This window comes from Mustela erminea, chromosome 2 (assembly GCF_009829155.1).
Source record: "Mustela erminea isolate mMusErm1 chromosome 2, mMusErm1.Pri, whole genome shotgun sequence".
Classification (NCBI taxonomy): Eukaryota; Metazoa; Chordata; class Mammalia; order Carnivora; family Mustelidae; genus Mustela; species Mustela erminea.
The window spans coordinates 149,507,510-149,522,757 of record NC_045615.1 but is presented as its reverse complement, the minus strand read 5'-3'; the positions used below and the strand labels follow the sequence as shown (position 1 = coordinate 149,522,757).

General features: G+C 31.4%; 1 protein-coding gene across 2 annotated transcripts in view; it reads left to right on the top strand.

The window, feature by feature from the left end:
• Positions 1 to 15,248, top strand: part of TECRL (trans-2,3-enoyl-CoA reductase like) — a 99,343-nt gene that overhangs the window by 21,417 nt on the left and 62,678 nt on the right. For both annotated transcript variants that reach the window (XM_032334440.1, XM_032334438.1), the window contains exon 2: positions 4,712 to 4,763. In XM_032334440.1, the coding sequence (XP_032190331.1) occupies positions 4,712 to 4,763 (52 nt within the window). The remainder of the gene's footprint in view (positions 1 to 4,711; positions 4,764 to 15,248) is intronic.

The following is a 15,248-nucleotide window of genomic DNA, read 5'->3' as shown; positions in this document are numbered from 1 at the left end:
AAATAATCCAATTTTAAAATGGGCAAACGAGGTTAAAATAGTATTTTTCCAAAGAAAACATACACATGGTCGACAGACATGAAAAGATGCTCATCATCACTGATTATCAGGAAAATGCAAGTTAAGACCACAATACAATATCACTTTGCAACTGTAGACAAGAAATATCAAGTGTTGGCCAAGATATGGAATAAAGGGAACACCGTACACTGTTGGTGGGCTGTAAATCAGTACAGTCATTGTGGAAGACAGTATAGAGGTTCCTCAAGAAAATGAAAATAGAACTATCATAAAAAATAAAAAAAAATAGGGATGTCTGGGTGGCTCAGTGAGTTAAGTGCCCAACTCTTGATTTTGGCTCAGGTCATGATCTCAGGGTTGTAAGATTGAGCCCCACCTCAGACTAGCTGGGCATGAAGCCTGCTTAAGATTCTCTCTCTCCCTCTCCATCTGTCCCTCCCCCACACACTTGCACTCTGTCTCTCTCTCAAAAAATAAAAATAAAATAAAATAAATTAAAACATAGAACTATCATATGATCCATTTATCCAATTTTGAGATATATATCCAAAGAAACTAAAGCTGTCATCTCAAAGAAATGCCTGTAGCCCCATTTTATTGCAACATTGTTTACAAAAGCCTAAGTATGGAAACAACCAAAGTGTCTATTAACAGTTGAACGAGTAAAGAAAATATGGTGTGTATACATGTGTGTGGGGTGTGTGTGTGTGTGTGTGTGTATAAAATGGAATATGATTCAGCAACCAGAAAAAGGAACTTTTGTAATTTACAGTAATGTGGATAAAGCTGGAGGGCCTTATGCCAAGTTAAATAAGTCACAGTGAAAATGACAAATTCTGGATGACATTACTTATGAATGGAATTAAATCAAAACAAAACGAAACAAAACAAACAAACAAAAAAACCTAACTCCTAGAAACAGAGTAGAAAAGTGGTTTCCAGGGGCTGGAGGGTGGGGGAAATAAGAGAGGTTGGCAAAATGGTACAAAATTTCAGTTATAAGATGAATAAAGTCAGAGAATCTATTATATAACCCGATGACTATAGGTGATAACACTATATTGTATGGTTGAAATTTGATGAAAGTGTAGAACTTGAATGTCCTCACCATAGACAAAAAATATGAGGTGATAACTGTGTTAATTAATTCAATGGGGGAAATTCTTTAACAAATAATGAGTGTGTATATCAAATCCCCACATGGCACATTTTAAATATCTTACCATTTAATTTTTCAGTGCTACCTCAATAAAGCTGAAAATGTATCATAAAAATATTTTAGTTATGATCTGAAGTTTATTTATAAGTAAAATAATATTTGTTCACTCAGAGTACTTCCTATCCATTCCAACTAAAATCTATGCAGTATATGCAAGTATGTATTCCATGAGCTAATGTAAAACCTTCCAATGGAAATTCTTAGAGGAATATTTTTCTCCTTCTTGAATTAATTAATCTTAAAATATGATTCTCTAGGTCAATACTCTTCCATGTATCTCAAAAACCAGGAACAAAATGTTCATGCCAGTTAGTAAAACTGCACCAGATATTTTGCCTGTGTGTGTGTATGTGTGTGTGTGTGTGTATTTTCATGCCTCTGTATTTATTCATTTCTATTCAATTCATCTTTTATTCTGTTTTCTGTCTTTATTGTTGGACACATTTCTTTTCTACACAAAGTTTACTGACAATTTTTGGTTTGTGCGTTATAATTACTGTCAAATGAATTTCAAAGAAGTTGTTGTTTTTCCTTATCCCTTAATTTTCATTTCTTTAAGCAGGATAAGCAGTATTCTGAAGACATCTGTTCATTTCAAGGAGATCCTGACAGAGTAGCTAAAATTTAGTTCTAAAAAGTAGCAATAGTACAAAAGAGTTTAATTGTGTAATATTGCAGTATGTGTGTAGGTGGCAAATTCAAGCAAATCCTAGATTTCACTTCAATGTGAAAAGCTTTAAGTCTATCAATTCAGGGGCACCTGCATGGCTCAGTGCATTAAATCTCTGTCTTCTGCAGAGTTCATGATCTCAGGGTCCTGGGATTGAGCCCCACATCTGGCTTCCTGTGGGCTCTCTGCTTAGCAGGGAGCCTGCTTCCCTCTCTCCCTCTGCCTGCCTCTTGGCCTACTTGTGATCTCTTTTTCTCTGTCAAATAAGTAGATAAAATCTTAAAAAAAAAAAACTCTATCAATTTAGAATATTGGATAAAGTAATAATGACCCAAAACTCAATCATGATCAGTTGGAATTAGAAGTAAATTTTGATTCAACTAACAAACACCATTTACCTTGTCTACTTAACATTTTAAGATTAATTTCCTCTAATGAGAAAGAAACATTAATGAAGAGAATTTCAGGATTTCAGATGTCAGAATACTTATCTCTCCCATCTGCACAATTAATTGTGATTTATAAAAGTGAATAAATTATTGTGATGATAGTTTGTCTTTTTTAAGAGGTATTAAAACTTGCTAAAAAGTAGAAGTTATTATGAATAAACTTCCTGATGAAGCTACAGAGACATGGATTTTAGTAATCAGAAAGTCTTATATATTCTGTTAATTATCATCTTTTCCTCTCTTTGTGCTCTGAGTACAACTGAAGGGCTGGAGGAGTTGATCAAGCACAGTCTTGTGGCTAATTGAGCAATACTGTCTGAATCATTTAATAGTTAATTATTTTTTTTCTTCTATATTTGACTAAAATTGCTCCAGCTAGGGCAGTTCTCAAAGATTTATTCAAAATCAGCACTTTTCTAACATGTGAAAGTCGAATGTAATTTTTAAAAAGTAAATTAAAAACTTTGTTAAAAGCTTGCAAGAACAACCCATTTCTGCATGCAGGTTTCTTTCAGGAAAGTATAATCTTCGTTTTGAAAATTTGCAAATTCAGAGAAAAAATGCATATATCAAATTAGAAGACTTTCATTTAAATTATTCTGGTAAAGCATGTAGCTTTTCCCCAGAAATGTACTTGAGAAAGACTTTTCATACCAGATTTAAAAACTTCTGTTTTCACATGACTTTGCATTCACAGCTTTATTTTTTATTTCAACAAAAGTGACTTTAAACATTATTACATGCAATATGGTACACTAGATATTGAAGCACAGACTAAAATAACACCAGGTCATTGTACTCAAGGACTTCAGAGATAGTTGGAACAACTAGCATGTAAACACAAGATAATATGCATTCATCAAGTGATAGCTGAGTAACAGTGAACTCTAAGGAGTTATTGATCATGAAAATTATTTGTTTTTCCAGATTAGATGGCTCTTGAAATGAAGGTGGACAAATAATTGATACTCTAGAAAACAGTATGTGGATTTTAGGCATTCTTATAAGAGGAAGCAACATATAAAATTGTTCTGTAATTAAGTAATGGTAAGATAAAGCCATGAACAATGTTAAAACAAAGCACCATGTTTTAAAAAATATAATTCATATATAAAGCTAAATTATCAATATTAAAATGAAATATAGTTATGTTCAAGTATATAAATATATATTACCCTCTCTAAAAACTGTTTTAAAAATATTGTCTACCATCTTCCAAACAAGAGCAATATTAGGAGTTATTTGGAATTTTCAAACAGATTCTTTAAGCTCCTTTGCTTATTTACAGCACTACCCAAATGAGAATTAATATCATCATTCATTCTGTGCTTCAATCTAAGAACATTTTTATTTAGTAAACCATACACATAGAGGAAATCAGAAAAAAAAAATTCTGTGAATAATGTAGCACACCCTTGGTTGTAAGTCTATTAATAAGAGAGTGGAATATGGTACAATCAGTGCACTCATTGTCATACTTTTAATATTTATTTAAATATTACATATAATAATGTTAATTAGAATTGCCTGGAGTGTTATTCTGTGCCATCCTTTATGCACTTTATTCTTCACTTCACTCTCCCAAAATAGCTGTAAGATTTAAGTATAGCAATAAAATACACTGTGAACACAATAGTCTATATGTGTTTAGAGAACATATGGTCATGGATATGTCCTTTTCAATAGATCTTCAAGTGTTGTTGCTGTTGTTGTTTTTAATAAGCCAGTGAAAGGGATCAGGGGTGGAGAAAAATTTCAGTTTGCAAGTTTGGTATGAACAAAGTCTGATGGTCATAACAATAACAAACTTAATTATACATCTAATATATATAATGTTCATTTTGATAGAATTATAACATTTTGGGATAGGATATTTAATAACGTTACCAATGAGGGGGCTTGTATAGGATATTTTTCCTTATAATATTCCGAAGTAAACATTTTCCTCTGTTGCTCATATAAATCAACTTCATATACTGAAGCTCTTCTGTTACAAACTCTTTTACCTTCTGTCTATCTCATATATTTAGTCATATTTTAATTGGTAATCTTACCAGTTTGGAAAGCAGAAATTGAATATTATGGACAAAGAAGATTCAAAAATATATTTTTGAGATAAACATTTAGAGAAGTTCATAAATTAACACAATTATTGCATCATACAAAAACAAAATTTAAAAAAGCCATATAGATGCAATATTTCAAGGCTGTCAAAGCAGTAATGATTAAAAAGTCAAACAAAACACCTTGGTTATTTCATAATAATTTTATACTTTAATAAATTATGTTTTCTTCTTAAAATACAGGAAATAAATACATATTTTTCTCTAAATATTTTATTTTCCTTTTTAGGTGGTGCAAACATCTACTATTCACGATGTTAAACAAAAATTCCACAAAGAATGTAAGTTTTATATATAATTTAGAATTTATGTTACAGTTTTCTCAAATTAGTTCAAATGTGTCTGTAAGAATAAGTTCCATATTAGAATGGAAAAGTGTATGGAAACCATATTTTTATAGAAACTCAGAAATAATATGGTATATACTTCTTTATTTATTTATTTATTTATTTATTTATTTTATTTCCAGCATAACAGTATTCATTATTTTTGCACCACACCCTGTGCTCCATGCAATCCGTGCCCTCTGTGACTGTGAGCATTTTCATATCTAACTAATGTACAATACTCTTAGTTTTTCACAAAATTATTTTCTCCTTCATATTTGAACATTTTTGTTATATCAGGAAACATTCTATTTGAGAGACATTATTGAGACCAAGTATTTTCTTATATGTAAGGAAAATATTAATAAAAAATTTTACTCCAAGTATTTATACTGGCCAAATCTCTCTCACATAGGATTCCTTTATACAGTAAATTAAAACTATATTATTTACTTTGATTAATAGCTAAATTTACCTCATTAAGAAGTCTCTTTGTTTTTTACTCTTTATAAATATTAGAAATATTTATATGATGTTATTTAAATGAGATTTTTATTTTATAATTTTCCGATAAAGTTTATTCTTAACTTAAACAAAGTCAAACCAAAAACAAAGTAAAAAAATTGCAGGGAGACCAGAAATCAAGATCAATCAAAACACCTGAGAGAAAAAAGAATGAAGATAAAAGACAAATAAGGAGAACTCTCCCCCTGGAAACCCAGTCCTCTGGTGACTGTGTTTCCTTCTTTACAAGATTAATAATTCCTATTATAACTGCAGGGCCTGCAAATAAACAGAATCAGAGGTATCATAATACAAAATTTATTCTATGTCAGAAAGTAAAGAAGTAAGTTTATAAAAAATCTAACAATTGTAGTTACATACGTAAAACTACTGTAATTTGAATATATTTATGAAACTTAACATGATATACAATGTTATCGGGTTTTAAATATCCTAAACATAAAATATTAAGGCAATCAAGACATAACTTTGTTTTGTTTCATTTTTACCATTGTAAATTATTAGTATTAGTGCCACTTTTCTGATTGCTTTTTATTATTTGGTACATACATTAAATGGAATCTCCAATTGATTGCCTGAGGGTAGGGAAATAGGGAGATGGATAAAGTAGGTAAAAGAGATTAAGAAGTACAATCCTCCATTTATGAAATAAATAACACATGGAGATGTGTTATACAGCATAGGAAATAGAGTTGACATAAAAGTGGTGTATGGTGACAGATGATAACTTTACTTCTCAACATGATCATTTCATAATATATATAGGTATTGAGTCAGTATGTTGCACACCTGAAAATGATGTATTATGTGTCAGTTATATTTTAATAAAAAAAGAAATACAGTATTCAAACAATTTTTATTCATTGTATTTCACTTCAAAAACTTATTGGTTTTTAAGTTTTACAAAGCACAAAAACATTTTTTGCTGTGTTACATTACAGAGAATTATCTGTAAGTCAATAAAATTGGAGAATCTGTTTAGCTTTACCTTTTTCTTAGTTCTATTTTCAAACTTTCTTTACTGTGATTTTCTTGCCCTGTAAAGTGACTATCTTTTCCTCTTCCTGGTTTTGTAATTTTTTAGTTCGGCTTTGTTTTAAGAGTCATCTTTTAGATTACCCTGATGATACCACAGCAGTCAGACTAGTGAAGAAATAGAATAGGAAGGAAACCACAATTAAAATATTAGCTGTTAAAATAAGAGGGAAAGGACAATGGTTTCATGAGAAAGAGATTCTAATGAAACTTTAAATTTTTTGTGTTCACATACATGCAATTTCATCTATTTCATTTCTTCTCCTTTGTAATCTCCAAAAAAAATTATGAAATGCCTCAGCCTCAATACTCAGTCTTTCTGTACCTCCACACATGCTTTTATTCATACTTGTGATGATTGTTCTTGCTTGTATCTTGAAGCCTCTCCTAGAGACTCTCAGAGACCATCACACTCACGGCCCTATAGGACATACTCTGTTCACTCTCATTTTCTCACAAAGGTTGTGCAGAAGAATTAAATCTTGTTAGGGCTGAGCTGAAAATTAAGAATCATGGAAATCTAGGTGGCATTCTGACTAAAACTATGTAAATATTTTATAAGATTTCAAAAGATTAAAAAATAAAAACTCTATGTTAAAAAACTAACTCAGGGCACCTGTGTGGTTCAGATGGTTAAATGTCTGCCTTCGACTCAGGTCATGATCCTGGGGTCCTAGGGCAAGTCCCACATCTGGGTCTCTGCTCAGAAAGGTCTGCTTCTCTCTCTACCCCTCCCCCCTGCCCATGATCTATCTCTGTCTAGCGCTCTCTCTGTCAAATAAATAATTAAAAAAAAAAAACTCTATTACATATTAAAGCTGAGTAGCATAACCTTATTTCATGTTACTCAAATCAACAACTATTCCATGATTTATTTATTTTAAATTTAATTTCATTCTCTTTTTGGGGTACAATATGACTTTATTAGAACAATTGTTAATATTTTAGAACATTATAAGGACTTATAATAAGCCACAGGCAACTGTGTATGTACTAATTTAAATCTGTAATGTTATATTCCACTTTGTGGCTTTGATCAATCAACAATCAAAATGTTTTCCAGAATAACAAGTAATTATAGTGGAAAAATTCTGCCCAAATGTTACAAGTTATTTTGTTATGCTTTATCACACTCAAAAGTATTTAAGTTCTTATAGTCTAGATTTCCTTAGAAGACTGATGAATGCAATAGCATGGTTAAAATAGAAGATACATTAATAAATAGAATTTAAAGATTTTTAAAAGCAAAGGTCTAGTGAATATATGCTTTCAGAACTCTGTCATTACTTGTCTTAGGAAGGAAGGCAAGGAATCTAAAGCAGAGATTAGAAATACCATTACTGTACAAAGTTGTATAAAGGTAGGATTTCATCTAAATAGTTTTAAAAAACACCTTTTTTTTTTCAAATCTTTAAAAACCTTTACTGATTTTGTAGCTAAAAGTGATTTGCAATCACAACAAGATAAAGTGCTCTGAATACTATTATAATTTCATGCATAATCTCTAAAAGAACTAGCCATCAACCACTTATTGTGAATGATGACTTCTGTGATTGTGTGGTGAAGGTAAATACCATAGTTATAATTAAAATGAATGAGGAAAAAACTCTCTAAAGATCTGGTATACAAGAGAAGCCATTTTAGCTTTCTTTCTAGGTTAACAGAACTGTATATAAACTTCATTTAAACCAAAGGCTGATTAATGGCTTCTCTAAGCATACCTTGTACACCTGCTTATAAATGAGTAGCCTAAGGGAAAACTATCTATTCCATGGGTATCAGTCAGTGCTCCTACTGCCTGAATTCCTTAACATTAAAATTTGTGATTCCTCCCTATATGCTATTCTATAATCTTCTGAACTTCTACAAGAAGTACAAAGTATAACCATATAAAAACTCTTCATTCTCCAGAGCACGTTCTTTCCTGTGAAGAGCATGTTTCCCTGGCAACTATCTTAACTTAGACTCAAATAAAACTCTTTCTTGAAAAAAAAATTAAGTATGTATATATGTGTATATATTTATAATTTATATATATGTATATGTATGTGTGTGTATATGTGTGTGTGTGTGTGTGTGTGTATATATATATATATATATTCTTCTAGTAGAATTCTTCTCTTGAAGTCAATATTGCACAATATGTTCACTAACCAGAATTTAAGTAAAAATTTATATATAAATACATATTTATATATAAATAATAAACAAATAATAAATAATAATATATAATATATCTTATATATGCATTTATATGTGTGTATATATACATATATATGTGTGTGCATGTGTGTATGTATATATGTACACATATAGGTACATATATGTATATATGTACATATATGTATATGTGTGCATGCATATGTATATGTATATACACATATACACACACATGCATGCACAAATACACACACACATATAAATCCTTTTTTTAGTACTGGGATATATCATGTTGATTGATTTGTGAATATTGAACCAGCCATGCAGTCCAGGAATAAATCCTACTTGATCAAGGTGAATAATTCTTTTAATGTACTATTGGATATGATTTGCTAGTATCTTTTGGGAATTTTTGTATCCATGTTCAGTGGTATTGACCTCTAATTTTCCTTTTTAGTGGTGTCTTTGTCTGGTTTTGGAATCAAGGTAATGCTGGCCTCATAGAATGAGTTTGGAAGTTTTCTTCCCATTTATATTTTGGAGAAGAGGTATTAACTCTTCTTTAAATGTCTTTAAATGTCTTGTATAATTCCCCTATGAAGCCGTCTTGCCCAGGACTTTTGTTGGGAGATTTTTGATTACTGATTCTATTTCTTTGCTGGTTATGGGTCTATTAAGATTTTGTATTTCTTCCTGTTTCAGTTTTGGTAATTTGTATATTTCTAGGAATTTGTCCATTTCTTCCAGATTTCCCAGTTTGTTGCCGTATAATTTTTCATAATATTCTCTTATAATCATTTGTATTTCTTTGGTGTTGGTTGTGATCTCTCCTCTTCCATTTGTGATTTTATTTATTTGGGTCCTTCCTCTTTTCTTTTTGATAAATCTGGCTAGGGTTTTACCAGTTCTATTACCTGTTTTGAAGAACCATGTCTTAGTTTCATTGATCTGTTCTACTTTTCTTTGTTTCTGTATTATTTCTTTCTGCTGTAATCTTTGTTTAAAACTCTCTTATGTTTTGTTCATTTAACATTGACAAATCCAATTTTAAAATTGGTGGGATATAAAATCTAATGAACATTTGAAGAATACTGAATGGGATTCAACCTTTATGTAATAACGAATTGCATAAGATTTGTTAAATGTTTGCAGAGTTACATCAATGTTTATATTTTCAAAGCATATATCAAAGTTTGTATATAATTGACAAGATTAACCATGTGAGATTTTGATTAATATGAGCATTTGTACCAAACACTTGATGATTAGTTTCTTTCTAGATAATTCATCAGAAATATTTTGGATCTTTATTTGACACTAAGGTTTGAACACTTCTTCTTCTTTTTTTTTGGAAAATTGTAGGTAGTAAATGGTTTTTAGTGTTTCTAGATCATGCTTCTTCTTAAATTATCAGAAAAAATTAGGATGCTGTGACATTTTGATTTATAGTAAGAAATGTATATTTGGTTTTCATCTCAGTTTCTGGCACTCCTAAAAACCTTGGGGTAGCTTAAGTAATGATAGCAACAAAAAATGTCTTTTGTAATGTTAATGAGACAAATTTTGGACTACACCTAACAATGGGGGCTTGTTGCTAGGAGGTTTGGAACTTTCAGTCTCACCCGCAGGCCTCTGGGCAGGCGAAGGTCTAAAGTGTGAATCAATTGTGTGTGAATCAATTGTCAATAACAGAGAGGACTGAATACAGAGAGCTTCTAGAGAACATGTGGAGATTCAGGAAGTATGTTTTTTTTTTTCCGGACAAATCATTGAAGATCTGAGACATTTCTCCATCCTTGTATTCATCTCTTCCACCAGACTCTTTCTGAGTTATATCCTTTTGTAATAAACTGGTCATCTAATAAGTAAAATATTTATCTGAGTTCTGTTAGCAGCTCTCTCAAATTATTGATACCTGAAGAAGAGATCATGGGAAACTTTTATAAGCAGTTGGTCAGAAGAACAGGTGACAAACTGGACTTGCAACTGGCATTTGAAGTAATAGAAAGGTAGTCCTATAGGACTGAACTCTTAACCTGTGGTATCTATTGGTACCTCCAGGTATACAGAGTCAGAATTTAGTTAAATTGTAGGATGCCACGGTGGTGTCCCAACTGCAGATAGTTATGGAGGAACACCCTCCCTCCCCCCGACACATGTTGAAATTCGTTGCCAAACCCAAAATAGATGTTTTAAGCCCTCCAAAATCAGAAATAATACCACCATGAGATAAGTATTCCATGAATTTTTCTACTCACCAATTTTTTATGGACTGGTAACATAATCGTCAAAATTGATAAACAACCATGTTTAAGATAATTAGAGGAAACCGTGAAGGGCAAGGAAAATGAAAAGAAAAGCTCTTTTCTGTGATTTTATCTTTTTATTGTTTTCTCTGATTTTTTCAAATCAAGGTGTCTCAATTATTAGTATACTTGTGCTCTTCAAACATTATTCCTAAAAAACATAGCTCTCTTAGCTTTCATTACCATCCCTGGGCTACAGAAATCTATTTTTATTGAAAAATCTATTTCTAAAACCTGTAAACTTTTTCTCCACATAACTGTCCCTTGATAGTTAAAACCTCTAATTCTTCTTCAAATGTATTTCTTATTGTTAAATTGCATACTTTCTGTCAATGATTACAGCATCAAATTTTTTTTTTTTTGGACATTTGAATCACTTTAAAAATTGTTTATTAAGTTTAAAGTGTCTCTTAAAGTATCCCTTTCCCTTCCCCATGTGTGCTCATGTTTTTCTATATTATTTGGGATAATCTATCTTTAAAAGATTCAATAAATCATCAAGATATAAATGCCTTTTTGTTCTCTATGGAAATATCTGATTTTTCTTAATTATGCTCTCATTTTTAATTGAAATATTATAGCCAACATCAAAGTTAAGTTGTTGCTATCAAATATTGTGCCTTATAATATCTTCGTATGTCTTATTCTAGTTCCTTTGCATTGATGTTTATAGTAAGGAAAATAAATATAGCCAACTTTTACCAAATAGTCACTCCTTGTTACTAATATTGTAAGAATATTTCTGGGTAGCAAATATTTAAAAATACAACTTTTTGATTATCCAGTAGTATTTTAGTTTTTGTTTTACAGATAAAATTCTTAGAAAGATTAAATAACTTGCCCAGGGTCACATAGCTAATAAATGGCAAAGCTGGAATTCAAACTCAGGGAATATGACTCTGTAACCTATACTCAAACCACTAATCTCCATTGTCACTATTTTACTGAGTCATAATTTTAAGTTGTTTTTCCAGGAAGAAGTTCAGATATTACCTGTATATTTTACTTCAGAAATGTTATCCTTATTCCCCCATTTGCAAATAGAGAACTAACTTGAAAGTTAGTTTTAAGAAATTATGTAATGAATAATATTACTATAATTCTATGCATAGTTCACATTTGGTTATAAAGATTGAAATCTCTCTAATGTCACATGGCACCATATAAGATCAGCTGTTAAATTAAAAACAATGGTTAATAAAAATGATGATTAATAATGTTAATAACAATAAGAGGAGTGACTGCAAATAAGGTTTGGAATTGTCAATGGAATTTTCTCCTGTAAGACTGATCTCAGAAATAGTGATATGTGAACTGAAGTAAAAAGTGAATAACAATCAGTTGAAGTGTATCTAGTGCGTTCTTTCAGTGTCATCAAAGAAGTTTCTGAAAGACAAACCAAGTCATTTTACCCATGGCCTATGTTTTATCTATTAGTTGGTATCACCATACAAAGCTTCAATGATGTTTATAATTTATTGGACTACTTGTCTCTGAGTTCCCCCAGAGAGCATGAGGTCAGGGGAAGGTGAGGGGAGTAGGAGAGAGAAGCAAGAAAAAGCAATGGAATTAGCAAACCAATCGCAGTTTCAGACACATAAAGGGATGTATAATTTATTGTGGCAGTTGAAATGCATATAATTCTTTGCCAAAAGGCCAGGAGGACATAAACAATGATACACTTTGAAAGGTTCAAGGAAAATAACTCAAAACAAAGATAACACAGTAGAAGGATTTATGACATATAGTATAGAATGATGAGTATTCTCTAAGCAACCTGAAAGGAGCCTCCTGGACAAGGCTGTAGAATTCCCTGATCTCTCTATGAAAGGAGCTAGAAAAATGATAAATGTAACCACGGAAAGAAGTGGCAGAATGTTTTTCTTTAAAAAGCTAACTACTAACTCTATAAGTAGTTAATATTCTTTCTATAATAGTTTCCTCAGCAGCAGAAATTATGAGTCTCACCAAGAATTTAGATAAAGATATGGAAAAATTTGACTGGTTATTCAGTCTTGTGTTAACAGACTAGGTTACATTTTGTGAAAGTTATGGGAATTAAGTGGCTAGTTCCCTTCTAGAAATCTAATCACCACAGTCCAGTAAGACCCTACACTCATGGGCAAACATCTCACTAATTTTTTTAATATTACAGTTAAATTTCAAGATTGAGATAAGTTAATAAATCCTGTTAATACTGATGTACTGAAAAAATTAAAAAGAATACTGATGTTCTTGTCATTGAAGAAATTCTAAGGAATGTGCTACTTGACATAAAAAAAAATAGATTATATGGGTCTCCCTGAGCTAGAAATAACAAAAGAAATATGTTAGTTAACCACATTCTAGATAAGTCTCATGCAAAATATTTCAGGAAAAGAGTGAATTTTTATAAATCTCATTTAACCCATTTAAAATTTAATAGGATTTTCAAAATATCTCTTCTTATTAAGCATGTTATATACATCATTTTAACAATTTTTACTCCACATATTCTTGTTTTCTTCAATAAAGAAAGAATTGATACAATTTGAAGCCAAATAATATTTGGTGACTTAAAAAATAGGAAATATTTTTCAAGTTTTCAAATGATTGTCTCACAAAATTATAGTTTAGGTTTTTTTTTGTATTTTCTTTTTTTATATAAAGATTTTATTTATTTATTTGATAGAGAGAGACACAGCGATAGAGGGAACAGAAGCAGGGGGAGTGGGGGTGGAGGAGGAAGAAGCAGGCCTCCTGCAGGACAGGAAGCCTAATATGGGGCTCCATCTCAGGATCCTGGGATCATGACCTGAGCTGAAGGCAAACACTTAACAACTGAGCCACCCAGGCACCCAGGTTTTTTGTATTTTCAATTTATCTTTAAAAAAAATCCTTTGTGACTGGTGGGATTATGGACATTGGGGAGGGTATGTGCTTTGGTGAGTGCTGTGAAGTATGTAAACCTGGTGATTCACAGACCTGTACCCCTGGGGATAAAAATATATGTTTATAAAAAATAAAAAATTAATTAAAAAAAAAAATCCTTTGTGGGAGGCGCCTGGGTGGCTCAGTGGGTTAAGGCTTCTGCCTTAGGCTCAGATCATGGTCTCAGGGTCCTGAGATCAAGCCCCGCATCAGGTTCTCTGCTCTGCAGGGAGCCTGCTTCCTCCCCTCCCCTTTCTCTGCCTGCCTCTCTGCCTACTTGTGATCTCTCTCTCTCTGTCAAATAAATAAATAAAATCTTAAAAAATATATATGTATTTTTTTCTTTTTGCTACTTGAGTAACAAAATTATTTAATTCAACTTATTTCAACAAATACTCATTCAAGTTAAATTATCAAGTATTATGCTATACTGCTATAGATGGATATTCATTGTCTAACCATCAAGACTTTGTAGCATACAGAAACACATCTGTCTATACAAGCATACATACATACACACAAATTGAATGATTTTCCAGAATTGCTTAATGTTGAATTCATTCATTAAAAAATAATTAAAATTTTATTTTACATTAATGTTAGTAAATGTTACTCCGTATGGTCACAGATGCTCTCTTGATTCTTTTTTTTTTTTTTTTAAGATATATTTATTTATCTATTTGACAGACAGAGATCACAAGCAGGCAAAGAGGCAGGTATAGAGAGGTTGGGGAAGCAGGCTCTCCGCTGAGCAGAGAGCCTGATGTAGGGCTCGATCCCAGGACTCTTGCAATCATGACCTGAGCTGAAGGCAGAGGTTTAACCCATTGAGCCACCCAGGCACCCCTGCTCTCTTGATTCTTAAAAGGAATTGACAGGATATATCCAACTTTATTTTTCATAAGTCTATTTCAAAATAGTCAACAACTTATATATTAAGAGAGAGAAATGAAATCTTAAAAAAAAAAGTAATACTGGAAGAAGATTGCTTCTCTAATCTTGAAATTTTGGAGATATTGAGGATTAATTTGTTCAAAAGTGGCAAGTTGAGATTAAAAAGGGAACTAAAAAATGTATCATCCACCAACATATTAAGAACTGCAAGTGTTTTGAGATAATATTTTGAAAAGGCACTACATATCACATTTATTTCATTACAGTGTACATAGGTACTGCAACCACAAAGTGGAATAATATATTGTTCAGAACATGGTTTCTTATGGTATCTCATTAATGCTTTCTATTGTGAAATTCAGCTAATGATATATAGAAAAATACAATATTGTTTTCTCTGTTATCTTAACTGACTAAAAGCCCTTGTCATAAGTACTTCTCTTAACTTCCTTACTTAAGCCAAAATTGTTTTTGTGGCTTCAGTTCCAATCATAGGGTCAACCACTGGCACATATTAATGCACCAGGTGTTGAAAATAGACCTCTTCTCATTGTGACTACTTTAAAATACTGGTCAAATTTACATTACTGTGTACTTACTGTTATCAGAA